Here is a 19,004-nt window from a genome sequence, read left to right on the forward strand (position 1 = left end):
TAATATGATAGAAACGGGGCATAGAGCACTGTCTATGTACTAAAATAAATCCAAAAGGGGACACAATTTAGATATAAAGGCTGATACTATAAATAAATTAGGAGAGCAAGGGTTAGTTTATCTCTCAGATTTATGGGGAATGGAAGAATTTATGACCAAACAAGAGATCAAAAAACAATATGAATTGCACAATGGATAATTTTGATTACATTAAATTGAAAAGGTTTTGCACAAAAAATGCAATGCAACCAAGATTAGGAGGGAAGAAAAAACTGGGGAAAAAATTTTTCAAGTAGTGTCTCTGATAAAAGCCTCATTTCTAAAATATATGGAGAACTGAGAAAATGTATAAGAATATACATCATTCCCCACTTGATAAATGCTTAAAAGCTATGAAACAATAGTTTTCAGAAGAAGAAATTAAAACAATCTATAGTTACATGAAAAAATACTCTAAATGACTATTGATTAGAGAGATGTAAATCAAAACGATTGTAAGGTACCACATCACACCAATCATATTGCCCACATGACTGTAAAGCCATGCATGAGCAACTTTCCAGAGGACTGCTGCTGTGAACAGCTTTCAAGTTTCTGATTACACAGTATAATGAACTCTCTATAACAAACTAAGACAAAACATTCACAGAAATCAAATTCTAGCTTTCACAATTTTATGGCATAACAACTTATCACTACAATGGCCACATAGGTTTCACCAAAGTGGTCATGTAGTTTTAAATAAAGTACATTTGTTTAGTAACAATCATTTAGTAACTTAATCATTTAGTAAATCCTTAATTCAATCATCCTTAAAGAGGCTTGTCCCCTTAATGGACACAAAGTACAAAGTCCAAAGTTCTCCACCCCTAGGTCAGAGTAAAGTATGATTTCTCAATCAATCAATACACATTATCCAAATAAATTCTTCTTTCATCTTGACTTGAGGCTGGCTCTCAGCTTCCATGGTTCCTCTTCCATGGTCCCAGATCCTGCCTGAATTTACACAACTGTTACCTGAGTTCAAAGGCAGGCAGTTCCCAGTTCCTTGTTCAGCTCCTTGTCCAGTTCCTCATCCAGTGTCTTGTCCAGTTCCCATTGACCCTCACGTCTTTCACAGTTCCTGTTTTGGGAAGATATCACTTCACAGAGTCAAACAACATTCATGCTCATTGCCGGCACCATCATCAATTCACTATCTGCCTGTGAAATCAACAGGGACCCAGAAACAATGTCCAATAAATCAACACAAATCATCAACATAGAAATCAACACAGACCCATAAAAAAGGTCTGAGAACTCAACACAAATCATCAGTAAAGCCCAAGACCTCTGAATCCCTCCTCCAGGACTTCTGTAAACAGACCACCAGAAAATCCTCCTTCAGGGCTTCCAGTAAGGTCCCAGGGCTTTCGTACAAAGTTTCACAAAAAACATCAACACAGACAGAACAGAAAAACATAGAGTGCCATGATACCACAAGTTTTATTTTTCTTCTCCATCACAAGAACTCCCTTCTCAGCTCTGTTCTCTTCAGCCTGGGCCTCTCCTTATATATAGTCAATAGCTCCTGCCCTTCCTATTGCTGGAGTTCACAAGTTCTTGGGTTCACAAGTAGAATTCACAAGTTCTGGATCTTAATACTTGATACAATCATGAACTGAAACAAAGTGTTAACTACTTGTGTGTTAAATAATTGTTGAAACAAGGTGTAAAATACTTCTTTGCTTGCCATTAACAAAACAGGAAAATGATAAATGTTGGAGAATTTATGGGAAAATTTGCACACTAATGCATTGTTGGTGGGGCCATGAACTCATCCAACCATTCTGGAGAGTAATTTGGAACTATGTTCAAAGGGCTATAAAAATGTGCATACCCTTTTACCTAGCAATACTACTTCTGGGGTTGCATCCCAAGGAGCTCATAAAAATGAGAAATGTACAAAAATATTAATAGCAACTTTTTTGTGGTGGGCAAGAACTAGAAATTGAGGCAATGCCCATCAGTTGGGGAATGGCTGAACAAATTGTGCTTATGAATGTAATGGAATACAATTGTCATATAAGAAATGATGATGAGGGAGACTTCAGGGAAAAAAAAAACCTGGAAAAACCTCATAGGAAATGATACTGAGTGAAGCAGGAGAACATTGTTCACAGTAACACTTACATTGTGTGATGACTGACTTTAATAGACTTAGCCCTTCTCAGAAATTCAAGGACCTAAAACAATTCCAAAGCACTAATGATGGAAAATGCCATCCACTCTGGAATCCGAATGCAGAGCAAAACAGACTATTTTCTTTTTTCTTGTTTTTGTTTTGTTTTCCTTTTTTTCTTTCTTTGTTCTAATTCTTCTATACAACATGACTAACTGAAAATAATTTTAATCGGAATGCATATGTATACTCTATATAATAATCCATCATGGGGACAGGGGAGTTTACAGAAAGAGAAGCAAATTTGAAAAATTATGAAAGTTAATTTTGAACATTAAAAATAAATTAATGTAAAAAATTACAACAATGCGACAACATATCAAAATTTATGGTATGCAGCTGCAACGGTGCATAAGGGGGAAATTTTAGTCTGTAAATGTGCACATCAATAAAAGAGAAAAAGAGTTAATAAATGAATTGGGCATGCAACTTAAAAAAAGATAAAAAGGAACACATTAAATATCTAAATTTAGGCACTTAAATAGAAATCCTGAAAAGCAAAGGTGAGATCAATATATTTGATAATAAAAAGCAAAAACAAGCAATTAATTAATAAATAAAACTATGAACTAGTATTTTTGAAAAATAACAACAAAATAGACAAATCATTGGTTACTTTCATTAAATAAAGAAAACCAAATTAATGGTATCAAAAATGAAAAGGATGAATGTACTACAATAAAGATGAAATTAAAGCAATGGGAATCATTTTGCCCAAATATATGCAAGTAAAAGTGACAATATTATAAGGTAAGAATACTTATAAAAATATAAAGAACCAAATTTATATATGTATGTATATGCACATATGTATGTATGCATATACACACATATGTGCTTCTAGATAAGTGTGTGTACACACATGCATGCCTTTTGTGAAACAATTATGACTTTAATAGTAAGCCAGGAGATAAAAAACAGAGAAAGGAAATTACTGACCAATTTACCTAATATAATTTTAAATGAAAGAGTTTAAAGGAAATTCTAGAAATGTATCACAAAGATCATATATTATGACCAGGTAGGATTTATGCCAGAAATATAAGAACAGTTTTTAAGGGAAAAAAAAAACTTTAAGTATAATTTACCACATCAATAACAAAACAATAAAAAATGATTATTTTCATACATACAGAAAAGTTTTTAACAAAATACAACACCCGTTCCTATTTGGGAAAAAATAGTACAAAGCATAGAACTCAATGGAACCTTTCTTAAAATAATATTTAGTATTTATCTAAAAATAAGAGTAATCATCATCTGTAATAGAGCTAAAAATAGAAATTTTCCCAGTAAGATCAAGGATGAAGCAAAGATATTTATGATCACTACCCTTGTTATTCAATATAATATTTAAAATGCTACCTGTAGCAATAAGACCAGAAAAAGAAATTGAATGAATAAAAATAGTTAATGCATACAACTATGATACTCTGCCAATTATATAATGGTATAGTTAGAGAAACCTAAAAAGAATCAACTAAAAATAACTGAAACCGTAAACAACTTTAGGAAAGTTACAGGACATAAAATAAACCCATGTAAATCACAGTTGTTTGTATTTATTAACAATAACCCAGAAAGAGGATATAGAGAAATTCCATGTAAAATAACTACAAGTTAGACAAAATTTTGCAAGTTTATCTGCCAGGAACAACCCAGGAGTGTATAAACACAGACACACATATCACACACATAAAGAAAGATCTAGTGAACTGGAGAAATATTATTTACTTATGAATCTTCCTTTTCTTCAGTCCCTCAGTCCTATTTAACTCTTTCTGACTTCATGAACTATACCACTCCATGCTCTTCTATTGTCCACTATCTCTCAAAGTCTGTCCAAGGTCATGTTCATTATTTCTGTGATGGTATCTATCCATCTCATCCTCTGATGTCCCTCTTTCCGTTTGCCTTCAACCTTTTCCAACATCAGTGGCTTTTTTTTTTCCCCCAATAAGTCCTATCTTCTCCTTCTGTGGCCAAAGTATTTAAGCTTCAGTTCGGTATTTGTCCTTCCAATGAGAAGTTTGAATTAATTTATTTTAATACTGACTATTTTGATAGCCTTACTGTCCAAGTGTCTCTCAAAACTCTTCTCTAGTCCCATAATTTCGAAGAGTTGATTTTCTGGCATTTGATTTTCCTTATAATCAACTCTCATACCCATTCATTGTTACTGGAAAACAACAACAACAACAACATAGTTTTGGCTACATAGACTTTGTTTGAAAGGTGATATCTCTGCTTTTTGATATGCTGACCAGATTTGCTGTAGTTTTACTTCCAAGGAGCAATAGTTGTTTAATTTCATGGCTGCAGTTACTATGGCTGAGGCAGTATAATAAAAATGACTAATCTACTTGAATTAATTGATTTATTGAGTGCTGTCCCAACAACACAACCAAAAATATTTTCAAGAGCTAGAAAAAGTAATAACAAAGTTTGTCTGGAAGAATAAAAGGAATGCATGTCTATATATGTGTATACATACACACGAACATTCTCACATAAATATATACACCTATATGTATATGTGTAACTATAGACACATATACACACATATATTCACACATCTATGCACACATATTAAAAGAGTCAATGGGGAAAATGTGAGGGAAGGCAGTAAAGCTAGTATTTCAAACTATATTATAAAGTGTTAGTCATGGAAACAGTCTGGTAATATCTAAGAAATGGAGTGGTGAATGAGTGGAATAAATTAAGTCCACAATAGAGAGTAGTAAATGATCATAGCAAATCTAATGATCCAAATTTTGGGGACTGGAACTCAACATTTGACAAAAATTGTTAGGAAAACTTGAAATCAGTTTGGAAGAAACAAGGTATAGATCAACATCTCACATCAAATAACAAATGAGGTAAAAATGGGAAAATGTTCTTGACATAAAGGATATGCCCTGGATATTCAGAAATCTGATTTAATTTGCCAGAAGTCACACAAATTGCAGGGACCCAACATATACAGACATTCAATTTTATTATTCTTTTAAATAAATAAACATATTAATATTTAATTTGAGGAGTTAAAAATGTTGATAGACCACCAACACTGGAGCCCAGAAGACTTGAGTTCAAATAGGTACTCAGATGATCTCCAGCTGTGTGACCCCTGGGAATTCATTTAATCTCTATTTGCAATGGTTTCTTTACCAGAAAAATGATGATAATAACTGGTACTAAAAACTGTCACATAGAGTTATAAGAATCAGTTAGATGATATTAGAAAATTACTTTGCACAGTTCTTGGAAGGTTGTACATGTTATTTTAATATTGTGATGATAATGATATAGAACTAACTACTACAGTGAAATTAGCCGCTCCCTGCTGTTTTCAGATAATAAAAAATTGGACCTGTTCCACTGACTGAGAAGATCCTTCCTGCCCTAGCAGAATTTAATCCCCACTAGCAAGACTATATGAAACCAAGGAATCACAAATAGCGAAGTCCATAGAAATGATTCTAAAATTTCCATTGGCTTATGTGTCCATAATATTATTAACATTATCAATTATTTTTATTATTATTTACAATAATAATAATGACATTTACTTGGAGGAGTTACAGTCATTGTGATATGTATTATAGAAGCTCTTTAGAGTTATGAGATCTGTTTATACCTTTCAAATCAGACAACAAATCTACTCTTCCTTTGTAGAATACTGTTGGAATTGAAGGAAACAGTGGCAAGATTCTTGTAACCTAGCATTATAACTTCTTGTTCAGATAAAAATGATGGAATTTCATAGGATTTTGTACTATAAAGTGCATTACAAACCATCCATTCATTTTAAGCTTTTTCTCTAATTTTATAAATGAGAATAGCTGGGTCTACAGAGATAAATCTATCAAAGAAAAGTTACACAGGGTATAAACTACTGTAATGGGAATGTAAATTTTTAAGATCTTCCCTGCCCCTAGGCTAAAGTGCACCTGGAGCCTGGGGTGGGAGGCTTGTTTTTCAGTAGATACTTCTTGATTGGCCAGTGAGTCAATAAGGTTGTTACATTCTCTGAGCCAGGAGAAGGCTATATAAGCCCTGATGTATAGCTTTGTTTTGGGGTCTCACTTTGAGAAGTGTTCTGTGATTTGATCATATCAGACTCTGGGAAGCTGTTGGTTGTTGAGAGACCCCCTCCCTCCCCGCCCCCAGCTTTGAAAAACCCAGATGTTGATTTGTTATGGATGTAATGGTTGGACAGTTTTGGAAAACTGTCTATTTGATCTGTTTCTCTGTCTTGATAATTGTCTGTATATTCTGAAGTTCGGGGTGCTGAACTTTTTCCCCTAAATGAGGTAAATGATACATGTTTGACTGATTAAAATAAGCTTGTTCACCCATTTTGAGTTGCTTTCCTTTATCAAAGCAGATGCAAGAACCTGTGTTGGCAGACACCCTGGGGAAGCTGGGGTGCTTGCCGCTACAACTACAGATGTGAGTTTTGTTCCTAGGTTCTCTGACTCCAAATCCAGAAGTAGTTTTAGTATATTACTGCACAGGTAAGAAATCTTTAGGGATTGTTTTCTGGGATTTATGAACACCAAACACAAAAGGTACATTTAGTATCATCCCTATGGACATATTTGTAATTCCTTGGTGGCAAATATACTTGCCAGTGGGAATCAGATTCTGCTGGGGCAGCAAGGCTCTCCTCTGCCAGGACATGTTTAGCATTCAGTTCTATAAAATAAGAAGAGATTGACTGATTTCACTATTATTTGATGGTTGCCACAATATTTTATTCAACTGTTTCCTTTTTTATATAACCACCTATTAGACGGTAGAAACTATAAGCTGATTATTCTCTTGCGTCTACCAAGTTCACCTGACTCAGCTGATGTTCTTCCCCCACTTCACACATACTGATTAACTCACGAATCACTGGAGACACATTCTCAATGGGACACCACGGCAACAATGAAACAGTATTTAATGCTATTGTTATCCAGAAGGTAATTATTGGAAGCTCCTGACATTCCACCTTCATCACAAGACAAACATTTTTTTTTAACTGCTTGTCTTTCTGGAAAGAGGTTCTTAGGAAGCTAAGTTATGATTTATTACAAAATCCAATTGAGCAGTGTCTAAATTATTTCTCAAATTCTTGTAGTTGATTTTTCTTCTTTTTTCCCCATCTCAAGTGGTGTAGGATAGTTCAAATCCTACTTCACAGTCCATCATGGGGTTTTAGATAGGTATATCGGTTTTTGAAGCAGCCATTCAATTCTCAGTCTTCATCTGGAGCAGTGTCTGTTTTACCCAGCTTTAAAGGTAAGTTTATCAGAAGAGCAAGAAGGGAAAAATATCTTCCAATTGAACCTTCTCCCTGAGAAGGAACTAAAATTCTGGGAAATCAAGTGATTTGTCCAAAGTTAAAAAACTGAAAGTAAAATAGGTAGGATTCTGACTTCTAATTCAGTGTAAAGCACATTGACCAATCTTATCCAGAGAGAGAAACTGTGAGTTCTTGAAAGTATATATTATACTTTCTGGCAAGCTATGATCCCATAGATAGGAAAAGAAACACTTGGGAATCTATCTGGAAGGAGACCAAATTCTCCATGAGCATTGAGTTCTCTCAGGAGAACTCAATGCTGACCTCTTGGATACAGAGATTTTGATAACTAAGGTTCCAGAACATCATTCAATTGACTGGTTCCCTAAATTCAGTGATATAATCACTAGATCTATGGATTTTTCTTTAAGTTTTTTAGTTATAAGAGATTCCTCCCCAATATAAATAAAATACTGTTTAACAAAACAACACCACATGATACAAAGGAATTGCTAAGGCATTGCACTGAAATATCCCAATACTCAAGGATCTTTTAATGCCTGATTGACAATGTCAACTGTTTCCATTTTACTTTGTAGTATCATCAATTTTGTGATGGAAATGTACTTACAAGACATCTAGTATATCTTCACGTATTACAGATGAGGGTACTAAAGCCCAAAGTTGCTAAGTGACTTTGCTCAAATCCGTAGATCTGCTATTTAAAAGCTTGAAAACATGGAGCAAGGCTTTTGATTCCAAGTCCAGAATAAATGTCAATCTACCACATTGCCTATACAGTTAGATAAGCGACAGAGATGGAAGGCAAGTTAAACATTCTGTAGTTCAACTGCATGAGACATATGGGGAAATTCTTATTTTCCATTATTTTTATGTGATTATTAGATGTGTAGATGGGGGAAAATTGAAGATACAGTTTGTCTAGTTAATCTTGATTTTAGCAAAGATTTTGATCAACTATCTCTTTTTATTCTTTTTGAGAAGATCAACAATAGAGATAGATCAATAACAGAAGGATCCATGAGTGGTTTGGTGGTGGTAATCAAGGCATGTTAATTGTTCCAATTCAACCTGGGATTATGAACCCAGTGGGTTTATGCAGGTATCTGTGTTTGGATATATGCTATTTAGCAGTGTTATCATGATTCAGATAAAGTGCAAATGGCAAATTAATCAGATTTTCAGATTAAACAAGAGTTAGAGGAATAGGATGGCAAGATATTTAGATCCTGGATTCAAAATTTTCTTGACAGCTTAGAGCATTGGACTGGATTTAACAAGATTAAATTCAATAGTGCTAAATGTAAAGTCTTGCCTTTGGGTGATATTATACTAAAAATCACCATTTAAGATGTATCAATAAAGCATAGTTAGATGTCTAGTTCTTGTCTTAAAAAACATCTATAGATTTAAATAAACTGTAATTCAATCTGGCAACCATATGACATTGCCATAACTATAAAATAGCTATAAAATCTTTGGGTGGTTCAAGAGAAATTTGGCTTCTAGGAAGATGTACAGGATAGTTACACAATATTTTGACCTTGTCATACCTCGTCTATAGTCCTGTGTTTGGTTCTAGACATACCAATTAAGGAATATTTTCATAAATTGTAATCTAATCATATTAGAAAGGTCAGAATAGTGATGGGTGACTAGTAGTGGAAGTAGTGTGGTAGTAATATTTATTGTATTCATTGTCATAGCAGTAGCAATGGTGGTGGTGGAGGAGGGGAAAGACAAGGAGGAGAAGGGACAGGAGGAAGAGGAGGAAAAGAAAAAAGAGGAAGAGGAAGAAGAGAAGGAAGAGGAAAAGGAGGAGGATGAAAAGAAGGAAGAAGAATAAAAGGAGGAGGAGGAGGAGGAGAAAGAGGATGAGGGAGGAGGAACAGGAGCAGGAGCAGGAAAAAGTAGTAGTTCTCTTCATTATTCTCCATGCAGAGGCAGGAGAATAATCCTTTGTCAGGTATGTAATGGTGAGGAGCATTCTTTAAGAATACAGGTTTAACTACTGGAATGGTGAGGTCCTACCTTATCTAAAATTCTGAGTTTCTGTGGGTCTGCTGGTTTTCTCCCTCCCTCACCTCTGCCTCTGGGATGCCCTAGCTTTTTTTCAAAGCACATGATAATGTACAATCGCCTACATTTTTCTTATCCAGATTAATTTCATTATGATTGGGATTCATTGGGATTCATTTATTTAATCTTTACAACTTAAAAATCACATTAAATAGATATCTTTTTAAAAAAATTCTCTTAATAAAGTGAGCTCATCTTTAGAGAGAGGGACTGTTTGTATTGGAATTTTATGATGACTACATGGTATAGTGTATAAAGTACAAGCTTTAGGGTCAGGTAAACATGCTTTTATTCCAGCCTAATATATTGTATCAACAATGCAGCATTCACAATGCCTACAGGAACTATAAATATGCCAATATGGTTATTAATCACAAAATATACCAGACTCTCTACATGAGGAATAAAGCTAGAACATTTATTCAAATACCAGAAAACTGAGTCCCAAAACCAAAAAGTCAAAGCCATCACAGTTGTTATGAAGTTGACACACATAGTTAATGTAGTAAACACCCACATTCTCAAGCCTTCAAAACAGAACAGGCTACCTCAGTCAAAGATCCTCCTCTCCCCACTCACACAACTGCTCAGCATCTAGGAAGCATGCTCCCAGCAGTTCTGACCACCTGCAGTTCCCATCCCTGGCAGTCCTCAGCAAGAGTTCTTAGCAGAAATTCTGGCTGGCTCAAAACAGGAGTTCACTCCTCTGCCTTCACCACTGCGGCTGCTGCTGCACTCACTCTAGCTGGGCTTGCGCTTCCTCTTGCCCCACCCCTTCCTGCTACATCAGCAAATTCAAGGGGCATGGAGGATTTTTAAATCCCATAAGCTTACATATATGTACCAGCTATGTAACCCCGAACACATTATTTGCTTTTAACCTCCACTTCCTCACCTTTACACCGGGATACTTGTGAGAATCCAATGAGGTAACATAAGTGAAGTGCATTATAACCTCTAAATCACTACCTAAATTTTATCTGTTATTGTCTTTAAGAAGAAGAGAAACACATCAGAACATTTCTATGTGAGGAATGGAATTTAATTGGAAAAGCACACTTAACATGCCTTTCAACAGTGAGTACCTCAGATATGTTAAATAACATGTATGGAGGGGACTCAGTAACTTCTTCCAGGCCTTTTTAATAATATATGTAGGGGTGGCTAGGTGGATTTATTTTGAGGTTTAAATTAGGCATTGTTGATAAAACATTTTGTAAACTTTAAAGTATCATTTATTGTTATTATTACTCATAATCACTGAATATTTCATTTCTTTTTTAACCAGACATATGATTTCATTGGATTCCAGAGTCTCTTAACAAGAAAACTCCCATTACCCATATATTTAATGCAGTTCTTGGCAGCTTCTCCAGAAATACCTAGGTACTTTTTAAGCTAAGTGATTTGTCCAGAGTCCTATAGTCGGAAGCAGGCAGGAAAGAAGTTTTTCTGACTCCAAAATTATTATTCTACCTACTCATTTATCTCAATCCAGTTTCAGAACATCCCTTCTCATTTGACTTAAAAATCACCTATTCATTAAACTTATCTACAATTTCATCTAAAATGAGAAATATCTAGTTGCAACATAACTAGGAGTTAAACTAATATGTTGGATTTTAATCATTGATAACCATGATGTTGACTCATTTTTCTCTTTTTTCGCTTACAGAAAAACTAGTTCCATGAAAGGACTTTACTTTCACCAATTACCTTTAAGATGAAAGAGAGATGAATCCCACTCCTTCGCATTCAGGATGTTGAATCTCTTCTTTCCCACTGTACAAAATTCACCCCTAACAGAATAAGTAGTTTCTTGGAGAAGATTCATGACTGACTCAATTTGGAATTAAAATAACTAGATGATTTTAGGTAAGGTATAGGCAAGGTGTCAGTCATTAGAAGAAGAAATGAAGAGAAAAGGAAAGAACCAATAAAACTATGGGAGAATCAGGAATGTGGCAGAGCGTTGACCAAAATGGAGAATAAAAGCAATGTAACTGAATTCGTTCTGCTAGGCCTCACACAAAATCCAAGGCTTCGAAAAATATTCTTTGTCATTTTTTTAATCATTTATATTATAACAATTATAGGAAACTTACTGATTGTCATAACCATGACAGCCAGCCAGACTTTGAGATCACCCATGTACTATTTTCTAACCTTCTTATCCATCGTGGACACTACCTTCTCTTCAGTAATTGTTCCTGGTATGGTTGTGGATTTGCTCTATGAGAAGATAACCATCTCCCTGGAAGGCTGTCTGACTCACCTCTTTGCAGATCATTTTTTTGGTGGTGTTGGAATCATCCTCCTTGTGGTCATGGCTTATGATCGCTATGTGGCCATCTGCAAACCCCTGCACTACATGACCATCATGAATCCTCGTGTGTGTCATCTGTTGGTGGCAGCAGCCTGGGTGGGGGGCTCCATACATGCCACCATACAACTCCTCTTCATGGCCCGTCTTCCCTTCTGTGGCCCTAATGTTATTGATCACTTCATGTGTGATTTGTTCCCATTGCTGAAACTGGCCTGCATGGACACACAAGTTCTTGGCCTTTTAGTCATTGCTAACAGTGGAGTAATGTGTCTGTCAATCTTCCTCATATTAATTGGCTCCTATGTTGTTATTCTCTCTTCCCTGAAGGGTGGTAGTTCAGAAGGAAGGAGAAAGGCCCTTTCTACCTGCAGCTCTCATTTCACAGTGGTCGTCTTATTTTTTGTTCCTTGTATATTCTTGTATGTGAGGCCAGTAGTCACTTTTCCTATAGATAAAGCTGTGTCTCTGTGTGTAACTATGATTACTCCCATGTTAAACCCATTGATTTACTCCCTTAGGAATACAGAGGTTAAAAATGCCATGAGAAAACTCTGGATTACAAAACTTACTTTGCTTTTTCAATAAAATATATCCAACAATCAAATTATTCAAATAAAGAAAAAAATATGAACGATTTAGAAGTTTAGTTAATTTAACAGTTCTCGTATACAAAGTCAACCCTTTGTGCAGAGTTAATCAGTGACCCCATGTTCAAACCTTGTTTAGTCTTCAATATTGTCTCAGTCAACCTGCAGGAGTCAGTGGCAGGATATACCCTTGCCCGTGCACACTAATCCCATTTCTCTATGATACTGTAAGGACAACACTAATTCCATATCCTCATAATTACTTCAATCAGTCAACATTATTTTGCCTTAATATGTTGTTCCACTCATATTTTTTGCCCCATTTCTAAAAGCAACATGAACAGTTGGAAATCCTCCCTGGCCAGACCAAACTCCTTACTCCCTTGATATGCTAATAAAATATTTTTACCTTTATTTTCTCTTCTGAGTTCACTTAATGACTGGGATGAGGCCTGAAATAAGATTTCTTCTGAACAACATTTTATACTCCTGTTCTCATACTCCTTTTACTAACAGAAGTCAAAATCCCATTACAACTTCTCTAGCCAGTTCTAGTTTTCCCATGAATGTTATATACAAGTTATAATTATCTGGAATTTTAGGGAGGGAAGGAGGGAGGGAGAGGAAGAGGAATAAGGAAAAAGAGAGGGAGAGGGAGATGAAGAGGGAGAGGGAGGGAGGTAGGGAGAGAGAGAGAGAGAGAGAGAGAGAGAGACAGAGAGAGAGAGAGAGAGGGACAGAGAGAGACAGAGAGAGAGAGACAGAGAGAGAGAGACAGAGACAGAGAGAGAGACAGAGACAGAGACTGAGAATATATGAAATCTTCACTTATAGTCATCCACCTATGTAAAGCAATTTTTGTGCAGAGAATCAGTGAGCTGAGACCTGGGCATGATTTTAATAAAAATTTAATGTGGATCTTAATGAAGGCCTGGCTGTCCAGAGTGTAGACTCAAATCAGACAGCCCCCAGCAGGGGCAGAGCCAGAGTATTTAAAGACAAAAACCACAAAGTTAATGATCAAATCCATACACAAGCAGCAAGTTACAAAAGCAGAAGAATGCAATTGGTTAATTCTCAGTTTAGGATCTTATATGGAATATAGTTAAATTCCAATTTCCCAGAACAAGATGGTGACTATGCCTTGGGAGATTTCCTAGAAATATGCCTGGGACCCAGACTTTACATCCACAAAATGGTGAGGACTGAGAAAAAATCGAGGAGGATTCTGGGTTGGGTACAACACAATGCGATACATGATTTCTGTACTTTTCTCTAGAGCTAGTCATCATTATTTTCTTCACACAAAAAGTTACATTTTTGACCTTTGTCCTTTTTCGTTGAAGAGGGTACCCACTAAGAGGGTTAGGGTTGTTCTGGAGACCCCAAAATACCAACATGCCAGGTCCTGCCAAATGAATTCGACTCGAGTCTTTTCAGCCAAAGAAAAGTAAAATTTATTAGAAGTTCACTTGCATTAGACACAGAGTAAGTCTGTGCTGAGTCATTCTATGGTGCTCTCACTATTCTGTGGCATTCTATGGCCCTCTCACTGTTCCATAGCATTCTATGGAGCTCTCATAAACATGAAGACCAAGGGGTCTTATATAAAGAAGGTTGTGGGAGGAATCTAGGGGTTGTCTAGAGGAGGAGTTTAGGGAGGGTCTTCAGGAGAAGCTAATGAGATCAATAAGTGATTAAAGGTGGGAAGTAGCTGGAGACTACCTGGAGACTACAGACAATTGTGGGCTAGGCCAGTTCAAGGGTGGATTGATATTTTGATAGGTGGGAAGTTTAGTAACAGAGGGTGGGAAGTCTAGTAACAGAGGGTGGGAAATCTAGTAAGAGAGGCTTGGGCTTAGCCACAATGTAAGGCTTATTGCCTCATGGAAATGCCTCATCAAATGGGATGATTTAATCAAGAGTTCATTTAATCAAGAGCCTGTAGGTCAAGGACTGGAGGAGAGCTCGAGGGGACTCCCAGTGCCCATACCTTGCCTTCTTTATTCTCTATGAGTTTAGTACATCTCCCCATGCTTTTCTGTTACTAGAGTCAAATAGGCAGCAACCATTTTAGGAGTCTACTACTCTATGCCAAGTACTGAACTAAGCCCTAGAGATACAAAGAAATGGAAACTACTTGAACCCCACCTTCAATGAATTAACATTGGAATGTGGTAGGCAACAAGCAATCAAGTATGTGCATACATATTATTCACCGTGTAATCCTATCACAAAACTAGCCATTTGTAATAACCAGAGAGGCTTTTTGGCAATCCAATGCTTCATATTTTTGCTCCTGGTGTTTCATTTGTCTGGAACGATCCCAACCCTCCTTGTCTTTTGTCTTTTTTACCCCTTCCAGTCCAATTCTAAATAATTTATGTTCAAGGCTTGAATTAAAAAAAGAACAAAACAAAAATATCACTTTCACTTAAGATCCCTCTGATTAACATAGATCACTTCTAGCACTGCATATTGCTACTCATTGTCTGTGTCATTCAATCATCTAACAATTCATTTAAGAAAAGAAGTCTCAACTACATGTCCTGTATTGTTGTTTATTTGCGTTGTAAATCTTGTATCTTGTTAGAGTGTAAAGTGATTGAAAACAAGGACCTTATCATGTACTTCTTAACTTTCTTCTATAGGAGACAATTAATAAAGAGTAAAAACTGGGGGTTACATATACTTACGGCCATCTAGTGACAAGTACTTGAAAAGGAAATGGCAAACCAGTCCTATATCTTTGCCAAGAAAACCCCAAATGGGGTTATAACTGAAGCCGGTTATCAAAGTAATAAAGAATGCAAAAGGGTAAGTGGGGTGTAGAGAATCTACCCCTGTATGTTCCAGTTTAGTTACACCCCATTTATTCATTAAGAAGCACTATTGCATGTAACAGGACAATAAAAGAAAGAACACTCATTGGTCTCATAAAGTCTGCATGTCTGTCTCAAAGCAGGAAACCAAGAGCTCTGGAAACCTTCATCTAGTGACTGGTCCTACTGGATACCTGTATTAAACATCAGTTGATAAATGGATTGCATTTTCTTCATTCTTTTGCCTGGAATATTCAGGGTAGGAGTTAAGAGTGGGATGCAAAACACACCAATTTGTTACTTGCCTAAAACTCCTATTTTTAAAGTAGTTTGAATATTTTCTGGGGGGTGGTCTTTGTCCAAGAAGAATTTAGAGACATGGGATCATGCATCCTTTTCTTAAATATAAAAAAGTAAAATAGAATTAACAACATATTTTTGTTCCCATGTATGTCATTATGAATAGGTTGTAGGGCTAGGGTAAAAGAAATTTAATAAGTCAAGAGATAATCAGTGTCCCTGGTATGGGCGTATCACAAGACAATTCTAATGGAATGTAATTATTTTGTTTAGACTACTGTCAGCCCAGTTATCCACATAGTTAACCTAGATCATTAATTTTCTGAGAAGTATAAGTCTTCAGCAATTCCATTCTGAAAATATAACTATCAAAGTGACTTTGGAATTTGCCAGTTTATGGGATTTCCTGGAGAAGACTGCCAGGTCAGTGTCTTGTTAGTGACATCTTGTGGTTAACAATAAAGAGCAATAATACCACAACTACATAGATTCACATGCCCATACATTTTCTAGCTTTACAAATATTTTGCTCCTAATACCCTTTCAAAAATGAATCAATAAATATTAAAAGTATACACAATTTTCCTAGGATTTTTGATCACTGGTTTTTGGATCATAAAATTTACATGCTACCTTTCTGGGCTCACGTAGGGGGAAGGAGGTAAAAGGGACCATTATTTTGCCAGAGGGAAGGATTTTTTTTTATTTTTTTTTTTTAAGCAATCGGGGTTAAGTAACTTGCTCAAGGTTACACGGCCAGGTGTTTGTGGGTGGGTGCTAAGTGTCTGAGCCCAGGATTCGATCTCCAGGTCTTCTTAACACTGGAGCCGGTGCTCTTACTCGCTGTGTTACCTGGCCGCCCTTGAGGGAAGGATTTTTAATAGGGTATTAATTTAGAGAACAGAGGTAGGAATAATGATGCAAAGTTAAAGAATCAATAAAATTTAGAATCCATGTCTTTAACCAAAACTTTCTCTTTATCTTCTTTTATTTAAAAAATAATATTTATTTTTAATTTTCTTTATATATTTCTTTTGAATTCCAAATTCTATCACTCCCTCACTCCCCTCTCCCACACTTTGAGAAAGTAAGGAAGGTGATATCAACTATATATGTGAACTTATTCCAAATTTATTTCAATATTAGCCATTCTTGGGGAAAAAAAGCTAGAAAAATAAAGTGCATAAATTTGTATTCCAATTTGCACTTAGAATATATCCATTTCTTCTGTAGAGGAAGATAGCATTTTTTTTCTTCATAAGTTTTTTGGAATTGTCTTGAACCATTGTATGAATCAGAAAACCTAAGTCATTCACAGTTGATTACTGAATAGTATTGCTGTTACTGTGAACAATTTTTTCCTGGTTCTGCCAATTTAACTTTCCTTCGGTTCATATAAGTCTTCCCATGTTTTTGTGAAACATTTTGCTCATTATTTCTTAAGCACATATTGTTCCATCATAATAACATACCATAACTTATTCAGCCATTCCCCAGTTATTGGGCAAACCTTCAATTTCTGATTCTTTACCACCAGAAAAAAGAGCGGCTATACATATTGTTGTACATATAGGACCTTTGACATTTCCTTTGATCACTTTGGGAATACTAGAAGTAGTATTGCTAGGTCAAAAGTTCTATGCACAGCTGTATTATCTTTTGGGCACAGACACAAATTGCTCTCTAGAATTATTGGATAATATCACAAAAATAGAAACAGTGAATTAATGATCCAATTTTTTTCACATCTCCTCTAGCATTTCTCATTTTTCATTTCTGTCAGACTAACCAATCTGATAATGGTACCTCAAAATGTTTTAATTCACATTTCTCTAATTAATAGGGATGTTAGAATTTTTTTCATATGACTATAAAACTTTGATTTATTCTGAATACTTCCTATTCATATTCTTTGACCATTTATCACTTGGGGAGTGACTTGTAGTCTTATAATTTTTCCTCTCAACATAAATGAGAAATTAGTTCTTTATCAGAGAAACTTACTGTATTTTCCCCCAGTTTCCTTCTAATATTGTCTGCATAGGTTTTGTTGTGGTAAATCTATTTTAAATTCCATGTAATCAAAATTATCCACTTTCCTCTCAGTAAATGGAGTTAGAGGAAGACCAAGGAATTGTACAGTATCTCTGTACACATTTTAAACCATTCCCCAAATAATGTTTGTCTGAAAGGTAGAGAAGTTTTCTTTTTTGTCCCTGTATCCTTAGGGGTTAGGACAGTACCTAACAAATAGCTTTTGATCAACAGAGGTCAGTTAAATTTAATGGCAAAAAGGGCTTTGCATTAATAAGAGACTGAACCCCTGAGGATCCTTCAAACCAAGATTTTGTGGTGATGATATGACATTGTAACTTTATTGTTGTGTTTTCTTCTTATTCTTTTAAAATATAACTCAGTACAAGCCAAAATTCTGCAAATATTCACATTTTGTTAATGGTATGCTTAACTAATTGTTTAACTATTTGAAATGAGATGTTCTTTTCTCTTTCCAGATCTTGTCAGCTGAGATAGTACCTTTCAGATTTGGATCTATATGGCCCTAAAACCCAAAGCCAACTAAATACTTATTTTTGAAGCCAAATAACTCAGTGTCAAGATTATGTTATATTATTTAATAGATAAGAAGTTAAACCTGGATCACCAATAGAATCATTCCCAATCTCATTCCTCCAAATGATTAATTTCATGAGAATAAAGGGAAAAAATGACAGATATCAGAATTAGAATCATTCAGCTGGTATAGTCCATTCTGGTTTTAAGTATTAGTGTGTACTTTAGGTATGTCTGTTATCTCATTTGAACTTTACAGTAAACCTGTTGGGTCAATGCTATTGTTTTCATTTACAGGTGGGGAAACTGAGGCTGAAAGAGCTTAAATGATCTCACTCTCTCTTCTCTTTGATAATCATGGAGCACTGAAGAAACAAGTGCTTAAAAATAATTGTTCAACATTTACATGCTACACATACAATTCTGTTTTAACTGAATTACCTTCCAAACTTCCTTTCTGGAAAGATCCATCTTTCCTCAGGTTTCTCAGATTTGCACTTTTGAAGTCAGCAGTGATTCTTGACTTTCTCTCACTTTTCATGTCCAATCAGCATTGAACCTTTTAGATTCTCTCTCTGTAACATTCTTTGTATATGTGGGCTTCTCTCCATTCACTCAGACTTTACTCTTAGTTCAGGTTCTCATTCTCTCTTGTCTGGAGGAAGAAAGAAAGAAAGAAAGAAAGAAAGAAAGAAAGAAAGAAAGAAAGAAAGAAAGAAAGAAAGAAAGAAAGAAAGAAAGAAAGAAAGAAAGAAAGAAAGAAAGAAAGAAAGAAAGAAAG

The 19,004-nt window shown here is 35.5% G+C and overlaps 1 protein-coding gene across 1 annotated transcript; it reads left to right on the top strand.

Annotated features, from left to right (window-relative positions):
* The first annotated feature begins 11,598 nt into the window (after positions 1–11,598).
* On the top strand, positions 11,599–12,528 carry LOC138163493 (olfactory receptor 4C6-like). The gene has a single exon (XM_069090955.1). It carries the CDS (start codon positions 11,599–11,601, stop codon positions 12,526–12,528), a length of 930 nt encoding a protein of 309 aa, XP_068947056.1.
* Positions 12,529–19,004: the final 6,476 nt, after the last annotated feature.

This window comes from Petaurus breviceps, unplaced genomic scaffold (genome assembly GCF_028583685.1).
Source record: "Petaurus breviceps papuanus isolate PSGF00001 unplaced genomic scaffold, PetGlider_PUasm1.0 188, whole genome shotgun sequence".
NCBI lineage: Eukaryota > Metazoa > Chordata > Mammalia > Diprotodontia > Petauridae > Petaurus > Petaurus breviceps.